The sequence below is a fragment of the Scleropages formosus genome, chromosome 6 (genome assembly GCF_900964775.1).
Source record: "Scleropages formosus chromosome 6, fSclFor1.1, whole genome shotgun sequence".
NCBI lineage: Eukaryota > Metazoa > Chordata > Actinopteri > Osteoglossiformes > Osteoglossidae > Scleropages > Scleropages formosus.
Window position 1 is genome coordinate 8,505,514 of NC_041811.1, and position 20,459 is coordinate 8,525,972.

Genomic DNA, 20,459 nt, shown 5'->3' on the forward strand with positions numbered 1-20,459 from the left:
AGTTAAGGGATAGAGTCAGTCATGTACACATGAACCGGAGAGGGACCAAAAGGGATCTGGGATTCTCCTCAAGGGCTTAACAGCTTCCCTGACTCTTTTTCATCAGCAGCATCTCTACTGGGATACATGTGTCCTGTGTGCTGCTCCTAAATGCAGCGCAATATGCCTCCCAAATACATGCTCTCTCTCCCGCTGACATTCTCTCGCTCTCTCCTTCGCTACGATCTGTCTGTTGTGCACATAAAAACAGGGGCGTCCTGTTACCGGGCAGCAGCCCAACTTCAAATCACTCTGTGTGTGTGTGTGTGTGTGTGTGTGTGTGTGTGAAAGGGGGTGGCTGTTTAACAGCTCTGGTGGGGAGCAGGGTCCGACTGTTATTAAAAGAGAGGGATTCCTCTCTCCACGTCCTCTTTCACTCACCATCTCTCAGTCAGCAGCATCAGCTGGCTCCCCGAGGTGGAAGGAACAGGCAAGTCTCGGAGGGGGGAAAAAAGGGACAAATGAACGGGACCTCTTCAGAACAAAGGGAGAAGCAATTATTCAGAACCATTTCTTTCCACTTCTCTCAGAGATTTTTTAAAAATTTTCTTTTCTTGTACTTCAGTGTTGCCCGGTGGACTGACTGCGGGAGCTCAGCACGAGGTAAGCCAGGGAGATGCTTTTCTTCATCTGCATTGAAGTTCTCTGTGTAGAAACCCGGAATGAAAAGTGTCCTATTTAATGTGAAGAACACTGTATAACAGTGGAGCTGTCCAACTGGGAAAATTTGATTTTGAGCTTTTCCTGCAGGGACACGGAGTGTGTTATATTTTTCCATAAAAAGTAAATATCCGTTTATTAATGCTAATTTCTTGGTTCATTGAGTGAAGTGTTTTCAGGATATCTTACAGCCTGTATATCAAGCTATGTGTGATTTTGGAGAAAAGTGTTTGCCAAATGTATAAATGTATAAATGTATAAATGCAATTCATTATGCATTAAAATGTTTTATACTGAAACTGAATGTATGAATGTACAGTCGAGTCTATAATTAGCTGTTTCAATGAAGCGTGTTGCTGACTCTCCAAATAGTACTAATTATGGTTTATACAGGATGTTGTTAACATATCTGGTGCGTGCTGCAACTCCTTGGTTTTGCCTCCATTCAGAAATGGACCTTTTTGTATATAACTTGATTTCCTTTGTATGTGACAAAAGAAAATGTTGATTTTTGCTGTTGCACACACTGATGGCTGAGAAATGGCCCATGTGGTGGGATTGCCCTGAGCGTCTATCACCGTGGGAGGGGTTCTGCTGCCAAGCAGATCTTGCATAGTTGGAAGTTCTCAGATGGTAGTGTTTTTGATGGCGTCAAAGAGCAGGGCTGTAATGGTATACATATCTTGTGCGATCATGGGGTTTCAGCTGCTGGATCCTGCACACCATGCCCTTCCTGGCTTTGTCACTGCACGTTGGATGGGTGGTCAGATTGACAGGACCATGCTGGATGCAGACTACAGGATTAAGCGCACCCAAATGTCACTCTGAGAGCTCTTAAAGGGAGCTCTGAGTATGGAGAGAGGTATCAATTTTAGATGACATGGAATCCATCCTAGGGTGTCCACATTCAGGGACAGTGGAGTAAATCCACATCGGTAGGAGGATATGGCAGCCGAAAGCCACATAGACAGCTGTAAGGGAATATCATGCTATAAACAGAAAGACATTGATAATTTTATTTGGTTTCATCATAGTGTCAGTTATAATTTGCACACTTAGCAGATTTCCATGTGCAAAGTGGCTTGCGTACAATATCGTTACAATTTTACCCATTTAAGAAGATGAATATTTACTGGAGTTGTTGAAGTGATGTGTATCGCTCAAGGGTGTGACCTCCTTTCTCATTGTGGGAGTGCATTAAAGCTTCCCTTTCAAATAAACCACAGAATTTTCTGGTGCTTTATTTTAACCATTCACATACCACCAGGTAAGCTTTCTATTTCAGTGGCCGTACAGTTTTTTGTATCCATTTCTAATCTATGGATGACTCCACATCTCTGGTACCGCTGACTCAGGCATGAGCCCTGAAGCAGGGAGAGACAAGGTTTCCCCTGTGTAGCATCACCTCTCCAAAAGGTCCTACGAGATCCCTCGGTGGTCACATTTTTACTTTGAAGGAGGTGTTGGCCAAGATGTTGCTCTGATGCCTATGCTCTCACTTCTTCGACTCTTTCATTTTGTTAAAAGGACTTAAAAGTCAAAGCATCATGAACAATCCAGTTTGTGATCAATATTGACTGATTATGGGTGGGAGGGTGTTACAGGGAGTGGCACTGGTGCCTCACAGCCCTGGAATCAGATGTGGGACTCTAGCTGAGTGTGTGGAGTTTGCATGTTATTCGCATGTTGCAGTGGGTTTCGTCTTGTTGCTCTGGTTTCCCCTCACAGCCGAAGGACATATGTTTCAGGTGAATTGGTGACTCTAAAATGCTCGTTATGTGTGTGAATGTATGTGAATGATTGCTCAGCAGTGAACTGCTTTTCCTTCCAGGGAGTGTTCTATCTCACATTGTTTCCTTCTAGAATATGCTCTGGTCCACCGCAGTTCTGTACTAAGCAGATTTCAATAATAGGTTGATGGATGCATGAACAGGTTAGTGTGATGGGGAATGTAAAAAAGTTTGCATTTTACAGTTTTAGATTACACTGCTGTGTGTTGATTTTGAGGTTCTTTCTTTGAACTTGTGTAGGCTTTTTCCAGCTAGTTCATCTCTTTGGAGACAATCTGACAGCCAAGATACAATCGATCAATGAAACCGAAACCTGCTTCTTTCTATCTCTTATCACATTAACAATCTTCCTTCCAGCCTGTCAGCAGAATGTGATGAATTTCACATAATGTATCAGTGATGATCTACAGTGACACAAATCTTCAGCTATGCTGTAGGCACCACACTTTTGTCAATATGTACAGGATATACGACAACACATACAAACAGGGAATTCTGCTGCTCATCCAATAAATCTGGCCGCTAAAAATGTCTTGACAAGGCCGTATAATTTGTTGCACATGCGACCAGGATACAGATGGGGTCATTATGCTTCTGGAGACAAATTTGTCCTTTGTACAGATCTGATATGGGCATGAGCAACAGCAAGCGATAAATAACCTCTGCATTCCACTGCATACAGTTTGAAAGAATTCACACTGCACAAAAGTCCAAAGGTTATTCCCTATTTATTGCACTTAATGCAAAAATGAATTGGTTTTTAATTGTGGCAGGAAAACCTGCTGCTTGACCTAGATTAGTCTCTTTGGGTATGGGAAAAGTTAAAATCCCAACAATAAGATGATCTCTGTGGAAAAGAGTTGATGCAGGTTACCAGTAGTCAAATCTAATGCAGAGACAACAGCATTAAATAGTTACAGAATACTGATTATTTTTAATAACACAACCAGGACCATTTAATACTGACTGTTATTTAACTGATACTTTTGTCGAAGGCAAGTTATAATATTACGCAATCAGTTTTCCAATGATTTACCCATCAATTCAGGGCAGGTACTCTGATCAAATGTCCTACAGTGGGAACAGAGATTTGAACCCAGGATCTTCAGGCTCCCTCAATATCATGTGCATGTGGGATTGAAAACTGACAATTTTTTCCTTTTACTAGAAAATTAAGGATGCACTGCTTTCTTTAAGATTCATGCAGTCGTAAATCTATGTGTAACTAATGTCAGTCTAATATACTGTGATCATCATTGCTGGTCGACAGGTATTTAATTTTTCTATGAGCAGATAATAAGCATTGTCTTGACACAGGTGAACTACAGAGGTTTTTGGCACCGCAGCGTAGGGTTCTGCATGGTCTGCATTATGAAACCGTGAAGGATTTCCCCATGAAATTTGTTTGGCCAGGCTGCACTGTGCAATACCTTCTCAGAAATCTGCGTGCCGCTCATTCGGTTTTATTAGAACACCTCTCACACAGCATCTCCAGTTGTCTTACTGGGCAACTGATGGATTCAATCATTTTTAACAGTTCCTCCTGACTCCCGATTTTTCTTCCAGAGGTGACCAAGTTGACAGGAGGTGCCCAACAGCCTGCCTTGCCTACTGTGGGTAAACTGAGAACTCCCCAGGAGCGATCTTGCATTTCTGCACTGCTAGATGCCCAGATGGTTTTTTTAACATTTGTGAGTTACTAACGTGGGAGGAGGAAGGGGTTTTGACAGACCAAGAGGATCTGAGGTGAATGGGACTTTACTGGAGTGGGTGCAGCTGCGTTATGTATTTGTCTCCAGTTTGAGCTCCCCACAACTTGCACTTCATGGTATCCCCAAGATGGATCCTGCAGACCTACAGGGGCACGGGAGCAGTGAGGCTGGTGAGGCTGTGCCCCTTGGCCAAAGGGTAATTTAGCTAATGGACAGGGCTGCGTGCACTCCTCTCGCTGAGGCCTCTTCTGTAGACAAGGCAAAACAGATGTCTAGAACGTGGGGCCAACATTCCTCGCCCCGTTTCCATGCGGGGAAAATTCTCTCCCCTCTGCCAGGGCAAGGAGGAGTAATAGTGCTAATTCTGGATTATAGCTTAAAAACACACTGATTTTTTTATCATTTTCAGCCTCCTCCTTGATCGATTTCTTTCATGTATTTTGCAGAGGAACACCTTCAACGAACCCAAAATTAAATAAGGATTTCCAATTCAGATCTTATACATTTAAAATGATTACATACTGTGACAAACAAATTAAATACACAAATAATGAGATAACTTTCATTTTACTCCAGGACTTACAGCGTAAAATGAAAGTTAAACCCTTGTGAAATGCAATGAAACACAAGTCATCAAGTGTTCTGGTGCTCTCCATGTTTCTTTTAACTTTACGAGTTTGGGGACCCATGATGAAGGCTGTCTGCCGGGTATCTCTGACGTGAATGCCTGTAGAGCACTTGTTGAGACAGAACAGTTAGCACCAAGGACGGGGAAGATCTTCCAGCGGTCCCAGTCGACAGGCTGTCCAAGGCAGGAGTCGCACCACCCCCCCACCATCTGCTTATTCAAGTGTAGGTAGCCATGCCACCCTAACACATACTCCTAGTCACCCTTAGCAAACACCTAGTTGCCTTGACTCCCCCATGTAAACCCCTGCTTGACAGTGACAAAAGACTTGCCCTGGTGACAGATGATACCTGCAAGAAGGTGGAGAACCTGTCTAATTTGTCTGCGCTCAAATTTCACAAGACCGCCTGAGTGATGTGTTAGTAAGATGTTGAACAGCAAGGATCCAGACTAGACTTTGGCAAAGATCACAACAAAATATAACCAAATCTGCCAGCAAGGGATGCTTCAACTCGCCACAAGGTGGAAATATACACTGAGGGATATTGCTAGACTGGGTTTTACAGCAGGCAGCTGGAACCACATGTCCATCATGCTAGAATTCCCAATAGGATGAGTGGAGAAGAATGGGGGGGTGATTTTCATCAAACTCAGAATGATGCTGGGAAAATATTTTAATTCTGGACTTCATTGTTTTGAGTGGAAAATTGAGTGAAAGAATATTTCTGTCTAGCTAGGAGAGGCTGAGCGAAGAATGGAAGGGAAAGACATCATCAGTTTTAAATTTATGGTAGGGCAATGCAGAGTGAGAATCCTAAGCTGGAGACTTCATTAGTTGGGGTAGGGGTAGAGTGGGGCCATGGTCTTGATGGGCATGTAAAACATCTTAAATTTATCCCCACGAGCCACTGCACTATTTGTTAACCCAGGTGGCTACCTGCTACCTAAAACTCAATCACCTGCCCCCCAGGTTCATAATTCATAATTCAGTTCCGATTATGTTTTCACAGGCAATTAATTTTTATATCCATACGCTTTAGAAATCCAAATTTCATTACCAGTATGAAAATTGAAATTATTCTAAATTCCCATGAGCCTAGTTTGTTTTTTGTTCAGGAAATACGTTCAGTATTACACGGGGCACAGGACTTGGGAATTCCCAGTTCAACAGGCAACACAATCTCAAGTCTCAGAACTCACTCATTGCTGCTGGAAAATTAATGTCAGCCACTAATATATCCACATGCTGTGTGCTGGAATCTTAAACTGTTCCCCACAAGCACAGTGCAAGAAGATACTTGACGACTGCAGGACTAGGTACCGTTGGGGTGTTTACTGCCTTACAAAATGGTCACAGACCCACTAAGGCTGTTGGAACACCACATAGGAGTAAAATTTGCCTCGATCCGTGATATTTACATTTGTGCAATGGATAGACACTTCTCTCCAAAGTGTTTTGCAACTCAGTGTATTTAAAAAAGCATTCAAGAACAAATGAAGAATTTTACATGCAGAAGTAATTGTTAAAGTACACAATGATCCTGCCATGTTTGCCAGAGAACATTACACAAGTGTCTGCGTATGGAATTCATAGAAAATATAAACAACACCCTGAATGATGGAATTTCTGAATGGGTTTCAGCAGCTCTGAAGGATAGAGGGAGTTCATTCCATCACATACACAAACACACACATTGTCTGAAACCACTTATTCCAAGCAGAGTCATGGTGAGCCGGAGCCTAACCCGGCAACACGCAGGGCGCAAGGCTGGAGGGGGAGGGGACATACCCAGGATGGGGCACCAGTCCGTTGCAAGGCACCCCAAGCGGGACTCGAACCCTAGACTCACCAGAGAGCAGGATCCGGTCAAACCCGCTGCACCACCACACCCTCCCTCATTCTGTCACCTAGAGATCAAAAGTGAGAACCAGTGGACTTTCATTCTCTAACTCCTTCTGAGTGGGTCCATGTACCATGCAGGAGTACAGAAGGTGCTGTAATATATGGAGTGATCAGGTCATGCCGGTATCAGGCTGCAAATTTTTCAACCGTCTTGTAGGGCATAACCAGAGTCTTAACAGCAACCACTGACTTTTGCATGCATCTATAATAATGAATCATTAACATGTAACTATGCAAAATTTTACAAACCATTCCATCCATTTTATATAATCTCAGATTCAGTTAAATCTCCAGATACAGAAGGTATAAACATGATTTGCTTCAATAAATACATTCAATGAATAAATGTAACAATTATTACATGCTGCCTAAACATTTTTGCCATCACAGCTTTTTCATTTTCTTCAGAGCTTCACTTTGATGGGTTCCACAGATGCGTAAAGGAGGTTTTTTTCCTTCTTGCTTTAGTCAGTTTTGACTGCAGGCATGTTACAAGAACATTGTGCATTTAAAAGCTTTCACTGTCATGGCTATCCTTCTGTCAATGAATGGCTTTTCATTCAGCACTCAGCAGTGCACCACACAAAGTGTATAGAGACTGAAGCCATGTGTCTAAAGATGACCTACAAAACCACCGAGGCCTGATAAGTAAACTCAGTGCGATCTTCAACAAACTGACTATTAAGGTCAGGCTTTCCTAGTCTTTGTCCACGTGGTTTGCAGATCTTGCAAATGCAGGTTTTTCTTCTGGCTTAAAACCATCATCAGACACTATTCTTTATCTCATGCTTTTGTTTTGTCCAAGGTAAGCAAGCAATGTTAATTTCGTAAACGAAGTTATAACAAGGTCATGTTCACCTTATTAGTTCAGGGTAAGAACCTTGATCAAAGGTACCTCAACAGGAGAATGACTGAAGCCCAGTCTTTGGGGTCTCAAGGCAAAATGTTTTAACCACTATACCAGTTGCTGCCCCTGCCACTGATAGCCAGAGGGTTTAGATAAAAAAAGCTAAATGTGTTCCACCAGGCAAATAATTTGAAAAGTATAATTATATGCTTAAGTGCAGCAAATGAAGATGGATGCATTTTAAGGTTTTTAAGTTTTCCTCTTCACAGACAAGCAAGAATAAAAGAGGTGAACTAGGAAAGCTATCATGGGATCTGTAGGAGCACCAATGAGCACTTTTTGCAGATACACTCTGGAAAGATAAAACAGATGGACTGCTAGTGTATACACCTGCTACTTGTTTATCAAACAGTTCTTTCCAGATTAACTCGCATCACTTCAGCTGGACACGAAAAGAAACATCTCTGGTAAATGATCGATATCCATAACAGGTGTGTCTTCTTGGGATGTCGGCATGGACCTTTCTGATACTGAATGGAAAAGGACAGCAGGGTTCTGAAATAAGTCCTTCTACCACAGATTTGGGTCTAGACCAGGTACAATGCATACCTTCTGGGTTTTCTGCTCAGTGAAGATGTGGTTTTGCCATTTAGAGATGTTTAGCACTCATATCCCTTCTAGTTTTTTTTTTAAATTCTTTTCCCCTGTGTCTTCCATGTGTTATTTCTCCCACTTCTATTGGCTCAACACATAAGAAAGAAAGAGTATTGTGTTATACTAATCTGATTTTATTCTCATCCAACTGGAGTTAATTTCTCATATTAGAATACTGAGAGTGATTTGGAAATGATCAGAACCTAAGTTGGAAAAATGCAAAGTAATCACAGCATAAAGAATTTAGCAACCCATCATTAAAGTTAATTGCTGTTCAGCTCAAGTAGAACAATCAGGTGTCACTGGATATATGTCCCACATCCACACTTTACCGTCTGCCAAACGGTATATTTCACCTCAGCGCAGTAGGCTGCCAATTGGTGCAAACTGGCAGGTGATCTGGATTCCATGACCCATTTTCGAATTACGTGTCATTCCATTGTCGAACCCTGTCACCTGAGAGCCTCCGCAGGCGAAGTGAACAAGCCTGACCTGGCAGTGAAGAAGCGGATGATTTTCTCAGCTGGTGTAACGGTTATAGGTTCATTTCCTGTTCCAGTTTATAGCTTGCTGTTGGTGCTCTGATTTGAGCTTTTCGTCTATAAAAGTGAGAAAAACAATATTGAAAAATATTACCCATCTTTATGACTAGGTAAATAACTAAGTAGCTTAACACTGTCACATTGGAGAAAAGTGTCAGCAAAATGGATAAATATAAATGCAAATGTAATGCTAGAACTAGAGTGCTTTACTTATGTAGAGGTGAATGTGTGCACATAGAATGGGACAGGATAAAAATGTATCAATCCCTGCAAGGAAATTCAAGCAAACACCGGCTTAACATGACACAAAACAAGGTGCATGGTTATACTGAGATAATAATAGATAATAAATATTAACTGTGGCCTGTTGTGGGGCAGAAGTGGCCACATGGGCAGGACCCAGGCGCAGAACCGTAGGATTTTAATACAGGTTTAACTGAAACCAAGCAGAACAAAAACAAAAAAATAAAATTAAAAACAAAACAAAATAGACCCATTTTTGGGCAGCAGAAAGAACAAAACCAAAGAAACAAAAACCCACACTCTCCCTCTCCAAAACACCACAAAACCCTTCACCAGAACACCACCCCCAAAGTCTTCAGACCAGCTGCCTCATAATTCTTGAGCCCTTAAGTTTGCACAACTTGCTGTCATTATTCAGTTAGGATCTCTAGGGTCTCTGGGAGCTATCCTTTTTCTTTCTTTCATCTCCTGAACCGGGTTGGACTGCCCACCAGCTCACATAACAAATAAATAACATAATAACAAATCAACATTTGCAAGTTGCAGTCGTATTAATTTGTTAATAAGTTAAACTAGTGCAACTACTCAAGATTATGAAGACACAACCATGCAGCCCTTTGACTGGCATTACGGAGATAGATGGCAAATAATGAGTAAAAGTCAAGTCTTAGGTAAAGCAGATTGAAAAATAATAATACAATTTTAATAACACAATAGTCTTTGCTAGGTCCCAGAGTCTCTTCATGTTCCTTTTATTGATTGCTTACAAGCTGCAGCATGACACAAAGCTTATCTTTGCAGAGGAGCTTTCTTGTAGGCTTACCATCTCAGGTTATGAAACAAACAATATGTTAAAGGAAAAGCCATGAGAAATATGGTCAAAGGGTCAAGAGGAAACCACCTGCAACCCAGCTGAGGCTTTGATCTCCAGCCAGTTGCTTTGACATTGAAAACTGATGGGATTTTCGAGTCGCCAAGTCCTCGCCTTTATGTCTCTAGTTTCTCGGTTGCAGTTTCCTGCCTAGACCTGTTTGACATTTCAGAGGCCTATAAGCCTCTGAAACAGCTGTCTATACTTAGGGAATTGATCCAGGGAGTCACTATTAATGCTTTCCCAGCAACCCTTCAATGAGTTCAACTTGTGATTTGGGGATCTGGCATGGTGCTTTATACATCAGTCCAGAAACAAATGGGTCTCCCCATGCTAAAACCTGTTCATAGCTAGTGAGAGTTTTTGCTTTGAAATGCTGTGCAATATAATGTTGTAGTGCTGTGCAAATTATCATTTAACTTGACCATATCATGGTCACCTTTAAATCCCATGCAGGGATCTCAGGGTTTTGAACATTGAACTAGACTGTTCATCATGTTGCCCATGAGAGGAATTTAATGTGTCTTCCCAGAATTCAGAATTCTTCATTGGATTAAACACATATTTAACACTGGCTTAAGTGAACAGAAGTGTTAATTTATAAATGAAACTATTTGATTCAAGAAAAAATGTGTAACGTGAATGAAGAGCAGACATGTGTATATGAATTACTGTCCTACTGGGAAAACAGACCAGGCTTGCAAAGCATTCTTGATTTTGTCTAGTTTTCATGACGTCTTCTATCATTCGTCAGCTGCTGGATCAAAACCTGATTATAGGGTCCATTGGGAACAATCGAGTCGCAACCAGAAACCAGACTTTGAGAATAAGCCACTGGCCTGCAAGACTTTCACGGTATATCTATTATGCTGCTGAATGTTTACACATATTAGAGGAACAATGGAGTTGTTGGCTAAGTTATATATAGCCTACCATGAATTTATCTTTTCAGTGTGACAGAAATATCAATAGGCTGTTTTCACTTGTTCTTTTCAAGGACTCAAGTTTTATGTGAGCCTGTAGTCTATGCCAAATCTTCTTAGCTGGGTTAAAAGGGGTACAAGGCGTTTAGGTGCGCTCAGGAGCAGGGTTGTGTGACAGGCAACAGGTGTGGCATATTGTAGTTTCTGATATTTCAAATAAATAGAATGTCCAGGAACATAATAGTCCAAAAGCTGATGGTGCTAGATGTGAGTTTTTTAACAATTTTTTTTTCCTTATTTTGCAGAATAAAAAGGCTACTCTCATCTAAACAAGTTCACTCTAAATTTTCAACTCCTGCTCCTCACATACCTGAAACATAACCTTGGTGGCATCCACTCAAGATGGGGACAAGAGGAATGGTTTTAGGCTGCTTGGCCGTCATTCTTTTACAGCTCGTAGATGCTGGGCTAATCAAGAAGTTGATCCGGCACCAGAGGGAGACCCTGGCGCCACTTGCCAACACCCAGGCAAATGTTAATACTACTATTCCCAGCTCAAACAGGCCTGTGGTGTTCAACCATGTGTACCGAATCAACGTCCCTGCAAGTGCACTGTGCTCCGTCGATCTGGAGGCCCCTGCCAGCTCAGAGCTCCAACCTCCAACCACCCAAACTACCGAGCACACCCTGGACAGCGATAACCAAATTGTCTTCACCCACCGCATCACCATCCCTCGGCAGGCATGCGCCTGTTCTGACAGCCTCCCTGACCTGAAGGAGCTTATGAACCGACTGGAGGTACTGGAGGAGGAGGTGTCCACATTGAGGGACCAGTGTTCTACTGGAACAGGCTGCTGTGGAGCCCATGTCACAGGTGAGTAGGATCACACCAAACCTACTGCTCTGAAACCTATGAGTTGAACCTTCAAGAACTCAGGCCAGATAAGCTTATTAGACAAATGGCTAATCAGCTAAGAGTCAGAGAACTACAATTTCGGGACCTATGAAGGCAAATTCCTCTAGGCCTTCCTACTGTTAAGGCCATATGCTTTCAATTGATAACAGATTTTATGATTTTTGAGCATCACAAACAATGAACTCCTGTTGGCACAGGAGCTTTTTTTATGATTTTTCATGTAGTGGACACTTTTCTCCAAAGTTACTTAGAATATTAAGGCTACAATTAATTACCCCTTTATACAGCTGGGTAATCCCACCAGAGCAGTTTAGGGTAAGTACCTTGCTCAAGGGTACTACAGCCAGAGATAGGGATTGAACCTGTGACCTTTAGAGCTAAAGACAGTAGCTCTAACCGCTATGCTACTAGCAGTCCCTGTACTGTACCTTTTGCATCATCACTTCTGATGATTTTTACATTTCTTGCTAAAACAGTTTGGGAGGCTCTGTGGCTACAAAATGTATTGCCGTCCTGCTGACTAGCTATATATATATATATATTGCTGTTTTCCCTCAGGGGAATTGGGCACCAAGCCCTATTGCAATGGGCATGGTAATTACAGCATTGACACCTGCAGCTGCATCTGTGAGCCTGGGTGGAAGGGACCCAACTGCTCTGTTCCAGCATGCCCCAATGACTGCCAGGACCAGGGGCGCTGTGTGGACGGCGTGTGTGTCTGCTTTGACAGCTTCACTGGACCAGACTGTAGTGTGGCGACGTGCCTTGTGGATTGTGGTGAAAACGCCAAATGCATTGATGGGGTCTGTGTTTGTGCCGATGGCTATACCGGGGAGGACTGCTCACAGACTGCTTGCCTGAACAACTGCTTGGGCCGGGGCCGCTGCGTGGATGGCGATTGCATTTGCAAGGACCCCTGGACGGGCTTAGACTGCTCTGAGCTCATTTGCCCCAACGATTGCTATGACCGAGGCCGCTGCATCAACGGGACCTGCCACTGTGACAAGGGCTTCACCGGGGAAGACTGTAGCGAGCGTAGCTGTCCAGGAAACTGCAACGGCCGTGGCATCTGCGTGGGAGGCCGATGCATGTGCAGCACAGGCTACACAGGTGATGACTGCTCCACATTGACCTGCCCCAACAACTGCAACGGAAGAGGCCGCTGCTCCAACGGCATGTGCATCTGCAACTCGGGGTACCAAGGGGAGGACTGTGGACAACTGGCCTGTCTGAACAATTGCAACAACAGGGGACAATGCATCAATGGACAGTGCACCTGTGACATTGGGTTCCAAGGCGAGGACTGCTCTGAAATTTCTTGTCCCAATGGCTGCCTGAACCGGGGCCGCTGTGTCAATGGACAGTGCGTGTGCCAGGAGGGCTTCACCGGGGAAGACTGTAGCATCCGGACATGCCCCGGTGACTGCTATGGCCAGGGAAACTGTGTTGACGGTAGCTGTGTGTGCTATGCTGGCTTCACAGGGCAGGACTGCAGTGAGCTAACCTGCCCCAACAACTGCCACAACAACGGGCGATGCGTCTATGGCCAATGCATCTGCAATGAAGGCTTCATTGGAACTGACTGCCGTGACAAAACCTGCCCCAACTTTTGCATGGGCCGCGGTCACTGTGTGGATGGCCAGTGTGTCTGCTGGGAGGGATATGGTGGAGAAGATTGCTCTGAGCTTGCCTGTCCAAGAAACTGTAACAACAAGGGGCGATGCATTGGTGGAAGGTGCCACTGCGATGAAGGTTTTGTGGGGGATGACTGCAGGCAGCTCGGGTGCCCCAACCACTGCAGCGGCCAGGGTCACTGCAAGGATGGACAGTGCATCTGTGATGAGGGTTATGTGGGAGAAGACTGCTCTGAAGGTAACCGTAACTCAAAGTCTAAACATAACCTACTCACCAAAAGGTCTCTATAAGCTGTGATGGTTTCTAGTTGCTCATAAAACTAGAGTTGTAAAAAGCTGGTGTACCCTTGCAGGAAGCTGGCTTTTTTGTAATTGACATTGTATTTCCAAGATCGGTGGGTTGAGTTGTACTTCACGTTTTTTCTTCACCATATAGTAATTCTTGCACTACGAGAATGAAAGACTTGTGGAAATCTGGTAGAATGGGATGACTATGAAATTTGCTATAATAGCAATGATAGTTGATTTTGCCTTAGAGTTAGTAAATACCACCAACTCAGTCACCTTCAAAGCCACCCCACAGCATCACACTGTCTCCTTTCTGCTGAACAGTGGGAACCACAGGGGCATAAATTATGCAATCACTTTCTATGTCTTACAAATCCTAGGTGTTTGCATGTACACATTTTTAATAATCAGGCGATAAGGCCAGCATTCACTCCTCAAGGATCCAGGTTCAGTTTTTTGCCCGAAGCAAGTGTACTCAAATTTTTGATTGGTACTGTAGTTCTGGAGTTAGTAATCCTAATTGAAGTGGCCACCACAGACATTGTTTTTAGCTGTTTCTTCCAAGCTCTCAGAGCAACACAGGGACAGAGGCAGACTTACGAGACCTTGATCAAACTTAATCCATTCAATAATTTTTAGATCTTTCATTGGGTCAAAAGCAGCATACAGCTGTGCAAGTCCTAAGTATTGATTATGAATCTGGATCTGGCAGTTCCTCACTGTCTGAATAAGGAAAACATCTGACTGAACCTGCCATGAGAGACACTTTACTCCTACGAAGTCTAGCATTTCAGTCCTGAGTTTTATGAAAAGTGAATTATATTACGGAATATTGTTTCTGACTTATGTAGCTTTTCCCCATCTTGAAATATCATTACTCACTGAAATCAGAGTAGTGAGACAAAGGGCTGTAAGAACAAAGTGTTTTTCATGCGCCTCACAAGTAGATGATTTAAAAGCATTTATTTTAATCTGAAACGTTTTTTCACAGATATAATGAATGCTAAACATACAGATATAGAGCGAAACTTCATCACACATATGAACAATATTAGAATAATGTCCACATGTGAAAGTGCATTTTAAATAAATAGAGACTAAATCAACTCAGAATGTGACATATTGAAATGCAGTGATCTGTTTGGGATGTGCTCCTTCATTAGCGGAGATTCCAGTTGTCTTTGTCCCCAGATTCCCCATTAAGTATAGGTGAATGGAATCTGGGGAGTTTGACAGCATCCTTTCACCCAATTTTTCCTTAGTCTCTCCACCGAAAGACCTGACCGTGACCAAGGTCAACCCGGAGACAATGAACCTCACATGGAGCAATGACAAGATGGTGACAGAGTACTTCATTAGCTACATGCCCACCTCCCCTGGAGGACTGCAGATGGACTTCCGTGTGCCTGGAGACAGGAAGTCAGCCATCATTGATGAACTGGAGCCAGGCATCGAGTACCTGGTCAACGTCTATGCCATTCTGAACAACAAGGAGAGTGTCCCTATTAGTGCCAGGGTTGCAACACGTAGGTTGATCGTAAATACTGACCAATGTTGTGTGAAGTTCTACCATTTCTGTAAACAGGTCCACATTCATATTTTTTTCAAATTTCTTAAATCTCAGTTACGGGGTTAGAAATTGTGAGACAAATGTCCAACAGCAACTTCTCTCTAATCCTCCCACATCACCCTTCACCAACAGATCTGCCCACACCAGAAGGCCTGAAGTTCAGATCTGTGAAGGATACCTCAGTGGAGGTGCTCTGGGACCCCTTGAGCATCCCCTTTGACGGCTGGAATCTCACAGTCAGGAACACAGTGAGTCTCGCTGGGCATTATTGAGGAACTTCTCTGTGGTTAAAGCCTGTCCAGTGGGCAGAGAACTGAATTAGTCACCTAGAGGATGAAAGTTCATATCCCATTAGGATTACTGTTGAGAAAGATATGTAATCATAACCAAGTAAACATTCAGTTTGATGAACAAGTGTTTAAAATTACAAGCTATGCAACTCGAATTTAAACATCTGCTGAGTAGATAAAGAAATGTTATACTGGTTTCTGTCATTTGTGAGTTGACAGTCTGGCATTGCTCTTTTTCACAAGGGAGACACAGTGTTCATGCAGGTAGCCTCTTTCCGCTAGAACCCCACTCACACCAGTGGAGGAACTGGGTCACATTCGGGTGGAAAATTCCTCCAAAGGGCAAAACTGACAGCAGCACAAATTCTAGGAGACCGTCTCTGAAGCCTGAGGTTTATGGCTGTCGAGCTTCCTGAGCAGCTGCTGGCAAGGACCTTGACGGCCATAAAAACCCACGGGGCCTTCCCATTGTTCACCGGCCATCTCATAACTGAATGTGCGAACACTTAAACACCCTGGAGATGAGCCAGCCGCCAGCACAAACAGTCCAGCCTTTCATTGGTGTCTTAAGTCCCTGCCCTCTCATCCCGTCCAATCCACCCTATGCCGTCCACCTACCCTCTTACTTTGTCTGGCGGAGCACTTGGCTTTATTATCCCTAATAAAGTTTAAGGAGCTGCAATCTGCAATAAACATGCTGTATTTCTGTTCCAGAGCCAGATGGATAGTTTATGAGATTTTTATTTTGAGCAACGGTACAAGATACTGGACAATTTAAACACATTTATTTTAGACGGAACATCTGTAACATTTCCAATTTAAAGGGGCATTAAAGAGATAATGCCAGCTGGCACTGTACCCCAGATCTCACACTTATTTATTTTGTATGGCATGGATTTACTTTGTTGCTTAGCAGACTCTTTTTTCTTTCAAACATGGCTAACAGTCTAGCAGTGGGCATGAAAGCAAGATATTTTAACAAACAACTTGAGTTGGGGACTTCTCCCTTGGGTAACAATTTCTCCTGGGAATGGAATGGAAAGTAAAGGCGGTCACTCAGGCAATCCGCATCACGGGACCATTTGTTTCTTGTTCGGCTTTGCAGAAGGAGGAGAATGGGCAGATTCAGACCACTCTGCCACGTGAGAAGACTCGGTTTGAGCTGTCAGGCCTAGGCCCTGGCCAGGAGTATGAAGTCAAGTTGGGGGTATTGAAGAACAACACCAGCGGGCCCCCGGCAGTGAAGAAGATCAAGACCAGTAAGAGCCATTTCCATATCTCGCTCTCTCAATGAATTTTTCATACTTTTGCTGATATGAGGTATTTCTCCATTAAAAAATGTGTTTTTAATAAATACAACCCAATTCCAAAAAAATCAGGACAGTATGGGGTGATTTGTAAATTTACTTTGACTTGTATTCAAACAAAAACAGTATAAAGACAAAGTTTGTCATGTTTACCTAATCAACTGCATTGTTTTTTGAAATGCACTTTTGAATCCCTCCTTTCTGTTTTTATTAGCATTTTTCATACTGTCGCAGCTTCTTGGAATTGGACTTATTTACAAGTTGCACAAAGGCTAATGAGGCTTATCCCTCCATCCATTGTTGCTGACTGCTTGTCTTAAGCGGGGCAGCAGTAATCCAGAGACTATCTCAGAATCACTGGATGCAAGACTGAGGGGGGTTACACCCGGGATTGTATTCCAGCCCATCGCATGGTAACCACATGCACAGCCACTCACACACTACAGACAATTTAACATTGTCAGTTCACCTGAACTGCATGTATTTAGACTGTGGGAGGAAACCTGAGCACTCTGAGGAAACCCATACAGACGCAGACGTGAACATGCAAACTCCACACAGACTGAGCCAGATTCAAACCCTTAATAACCACACATTTGCTGAGGTCTTTCCAGGTTAAGTATGTACTTTCTCAACAGCACATCACTGGGATTCATTGCTGGGGATTTGGTCATTTTTAAATTCAAATGGGACCTCTGAGGTTCTCTGCAAAACATCTGTACTTTCGTCATTAGAAAAGCCAAAAAATTTGTATTGAACAGAGGTGGTTTCAGGTTCTTCACACTTCACTGGAAACAAAATGTCAAATCAAAGTTCAAATATTTAGTGCCAAGCACATTGTTTGCGCAAGTTAAGGTTCAGATGTTGTTGATCTACTTACAAGAACCTGTGGAACTTCTGATAGCTTTTGGTCCTACCAGAGGTTGACCATGGTGGTGACCAGAGGTAGTAAAGAAATCCATCAGTGTAAGGCACTGAGGAGTTTGGAGTGGAGAGACATTGTTGGCAGCTTTCCGATCTTCCTCTGGGAATATAGACATCAATTTTTCACACTTGCAAGTCTAAGCTGCCAGACATCCTAGGAGAGATTCCAAAACATGGAGAAACTTGTCTGTTAAACTCACGAGTTTTGGATGGAAAGACAAGTTTGATTCCACTACCTCTTACTGCACGTTTTTGAGGCAGAGCCGTAGAGAATGAACAAAGCAATGCAGTCCTTCAGGAACGTGGTGAAGAGAAGTGTGTGATCACAATGGGCTCAGCTGCACTTTGTCACATTAGTCTTGTGCTAAACTCCTCCAAACTTCCTACCTGCCCCATTGCACAGCCTGATTAGATTAATCAGAACTGCAATTATAGAGTAAAGGAGCACGTAGCGTCATCAGGGCAAACGGAAGTTGCCCACTAAAGCCATTTAATACTTTCATTTTTAATTTATCTTACATATGTTAGCATCTGAACTCCAAGTTTTATGTTATTTTCCTTAATTGAATTTATGTTTGGCTTATTGCTATTATTAATAACAACCATTAGCTAATACCTGGTGACTTACAATTTTACATTAGCAACTTCATCCATTTAAACAGCACTGAACTCTTACTGAGGGTGCCACAGTGAGTAGCGTCTGTGGAGTTTGTAAATTCTCCCTGTGTGTGTTTCCTCCCACAGTCCAAAGCGATACAGTTTGGGTGACTCTAAACTGCCTTGAGAGTTGTGAACGGCTGTGTGTTTGTCGTTACCCTGTGAAGGAATGGTGTCCATTGCTTCTGGCATAGGCTCCAGATCACCATGACCCTGCTCAGGCCAAGCATTTACATTTATTCATTCAGCTAATGTTTTCTCCCAAGTGAATTATAATGTTAATATACCTATACATTTACACAGCAGGCTTATTTTTACTGGACCAAATTTAAGTTATGTATATTGCTCTGGGGTACTACAGCCAGAGGTAAGATTCAAACCTGCAACCATTGGGTCTAAAGGTAGTAGCTGTAACCAGTATGCTACCAGATCTCCTAGCTACTGAAACTGGATGGATGGATGGATGGATGGATGGATGGATGGATGGATGGATGGATGGATGGATGGATGGATGGATGGATGGATGGATGGATGGATGGATGGATGGATGGATGGATGGATGGATGGATGGATGGATGGATTAAAGTGCCTTTATCAGAGGCAGAGTAGGAGCAGTGGGATTAAATCCCACAATGGAAATGGATGTCATCTCTTATATAAACTGTAAATTGTGTTTTATGAGCTAAAAAAGAAATAACGTCAAAGTTAGGAGACTTTTCACCTAAAGCTTCAAGTCTTACAGAAGTGATTGAAGTGCCAAAATATCTGCAGTATAAAAGCATGATACTAAATGAATATGCCAACAGTTGAAAATTGTCATTAATCCAACTGAATTTCAGAATATTCTGCTGGAACTAATTGCCGTTCTCACATCTTTCCACTATTGCTGGCAGGCTCCTTGACAATCCCCCAGGATATATAAAATAATTAGGAAACAGGTGCTTGGTGAAGAGACAAGTCTGTATTAAGATAAAATGTACCGACAATTTAAAAGCCTTTCAAAGTGAATGACTTTTTTTTCCCAGTAATAACAAAATGATTCTGCCAAAATGACTGTGGTGCAGCCTTTGTAGAAACTGAAAGTTTGAGTGCCTTGATCTCAAAACCTTCTGTTGTGTCAGTAGACAAAATTTATCATTTGTTTTGCTAAACTGAAGATTTTCCTCCAAATTTTTTTTCTACTAGACTTTCAAAGCTTATTTTTCAAAATTCCCTACCTCACACAATGCATTTGACATAGCTAAAACTATTTTAATATATGTAGATTTGTACCTGTAGGTAGAGAGAATATATCTATAAGCTGCATACCATCACTTAACCTGTTCCACAGAGATTGACGCTCCCAGGCAGGTGGAGGTCCGTGATGTTACAGACTCCAGCGCACTGGTCACCTGGTTCCCTCCTGAGGCTCGGGTCGACGGGGTCACCATCTCTTACGGGCCAAGCAACAACCCATCAGAGAGGCACTCCGTGGACCTCTCCCCTACAGACACTCAGTACCACCTGACAAACCTGAAACCCAATACAGAGTACCGTATATCCATGACTTCAAAACGGGGTGGACTGACAAGTGGTCCTGCCCTGCGCACCTTCAACACAGGTGAGACGGGGAGGGATATGATGCCTCATTATACATCTAAACAATCAAGGGTGTCTTTGATTCATCATCAAAACCACAGTCCAGAATATTCTTTTCACAAATGATAATAATTGAATCAAATTTTCTTCTCAAAGAACAAGCGTTTTAGTTATGATTGACATAATAAAGATTTGACAGTATTGGTTTGTTAGTGGTAAATTCCCAAGTCTTACATATTGGGAAATTCTATCATTTTTAGCAAGTTTTTTGACACCAAATGGTCTATTTTATATTTATTAATTTAGCAGATGCTTCCAAGGTGACTTGCAATGATTATTTACTAGTATTTAACTGATACCTTTTCATTCAAAGTGACTTACACCACAGTACTCTACCTACAGTCAACATACCAAGATAACGTAACATACACTGACAAACAAACACACACACACAACTCGTAAGTTAGTCACCAATTCACTTGA

At 42.7% G+C, this 20,459-nt stretch overlaps 1 protein-coding gene across 2 annotated transcripts in view; it reads left to right on the forward strand.

The window, feature by feature from the left end:
* The first annotated feature begins 529 nt into the window (after positions 1-529).
* The window catches only part of LOC108922696 (tenascin-like), a 49,846-nt gene continuing 29,916 nt past the window's right edge, over positions 530-20,459 (forward strand). For both annotated transcript variants that reach the window (XM_018732992.2, XM_018732991.2), the window contains exons 1-7: positions 530-642; positions 11,118-11,686; positions 12,287-13,600; positions 14,913-15,176; positions 15,353-15,468; positions 16,616-16,769; positions 19,729-19,998. In XM_018732992.2, the coding sequence (XP_018588508.2) occupies positions 11,215-11,686; positions 12,287-13,600; positions 14,913-15,176; positions 15,353-15,468; positions 16,616-16,769; positions 19,729-19,998 (2,590 nt within the window). In that variant the 5' untranslated portion in view covers positions 530-642; positions 11,118-11,214. The remainder of the gene's footprint in view (positions 643-11,117; positions 11,687-12,286; positions 13,601-14,912; positions 15,177-15,352; positions 15,469-16,615; positions 16,770-19,728; positions 19,999-20,459) is intronic.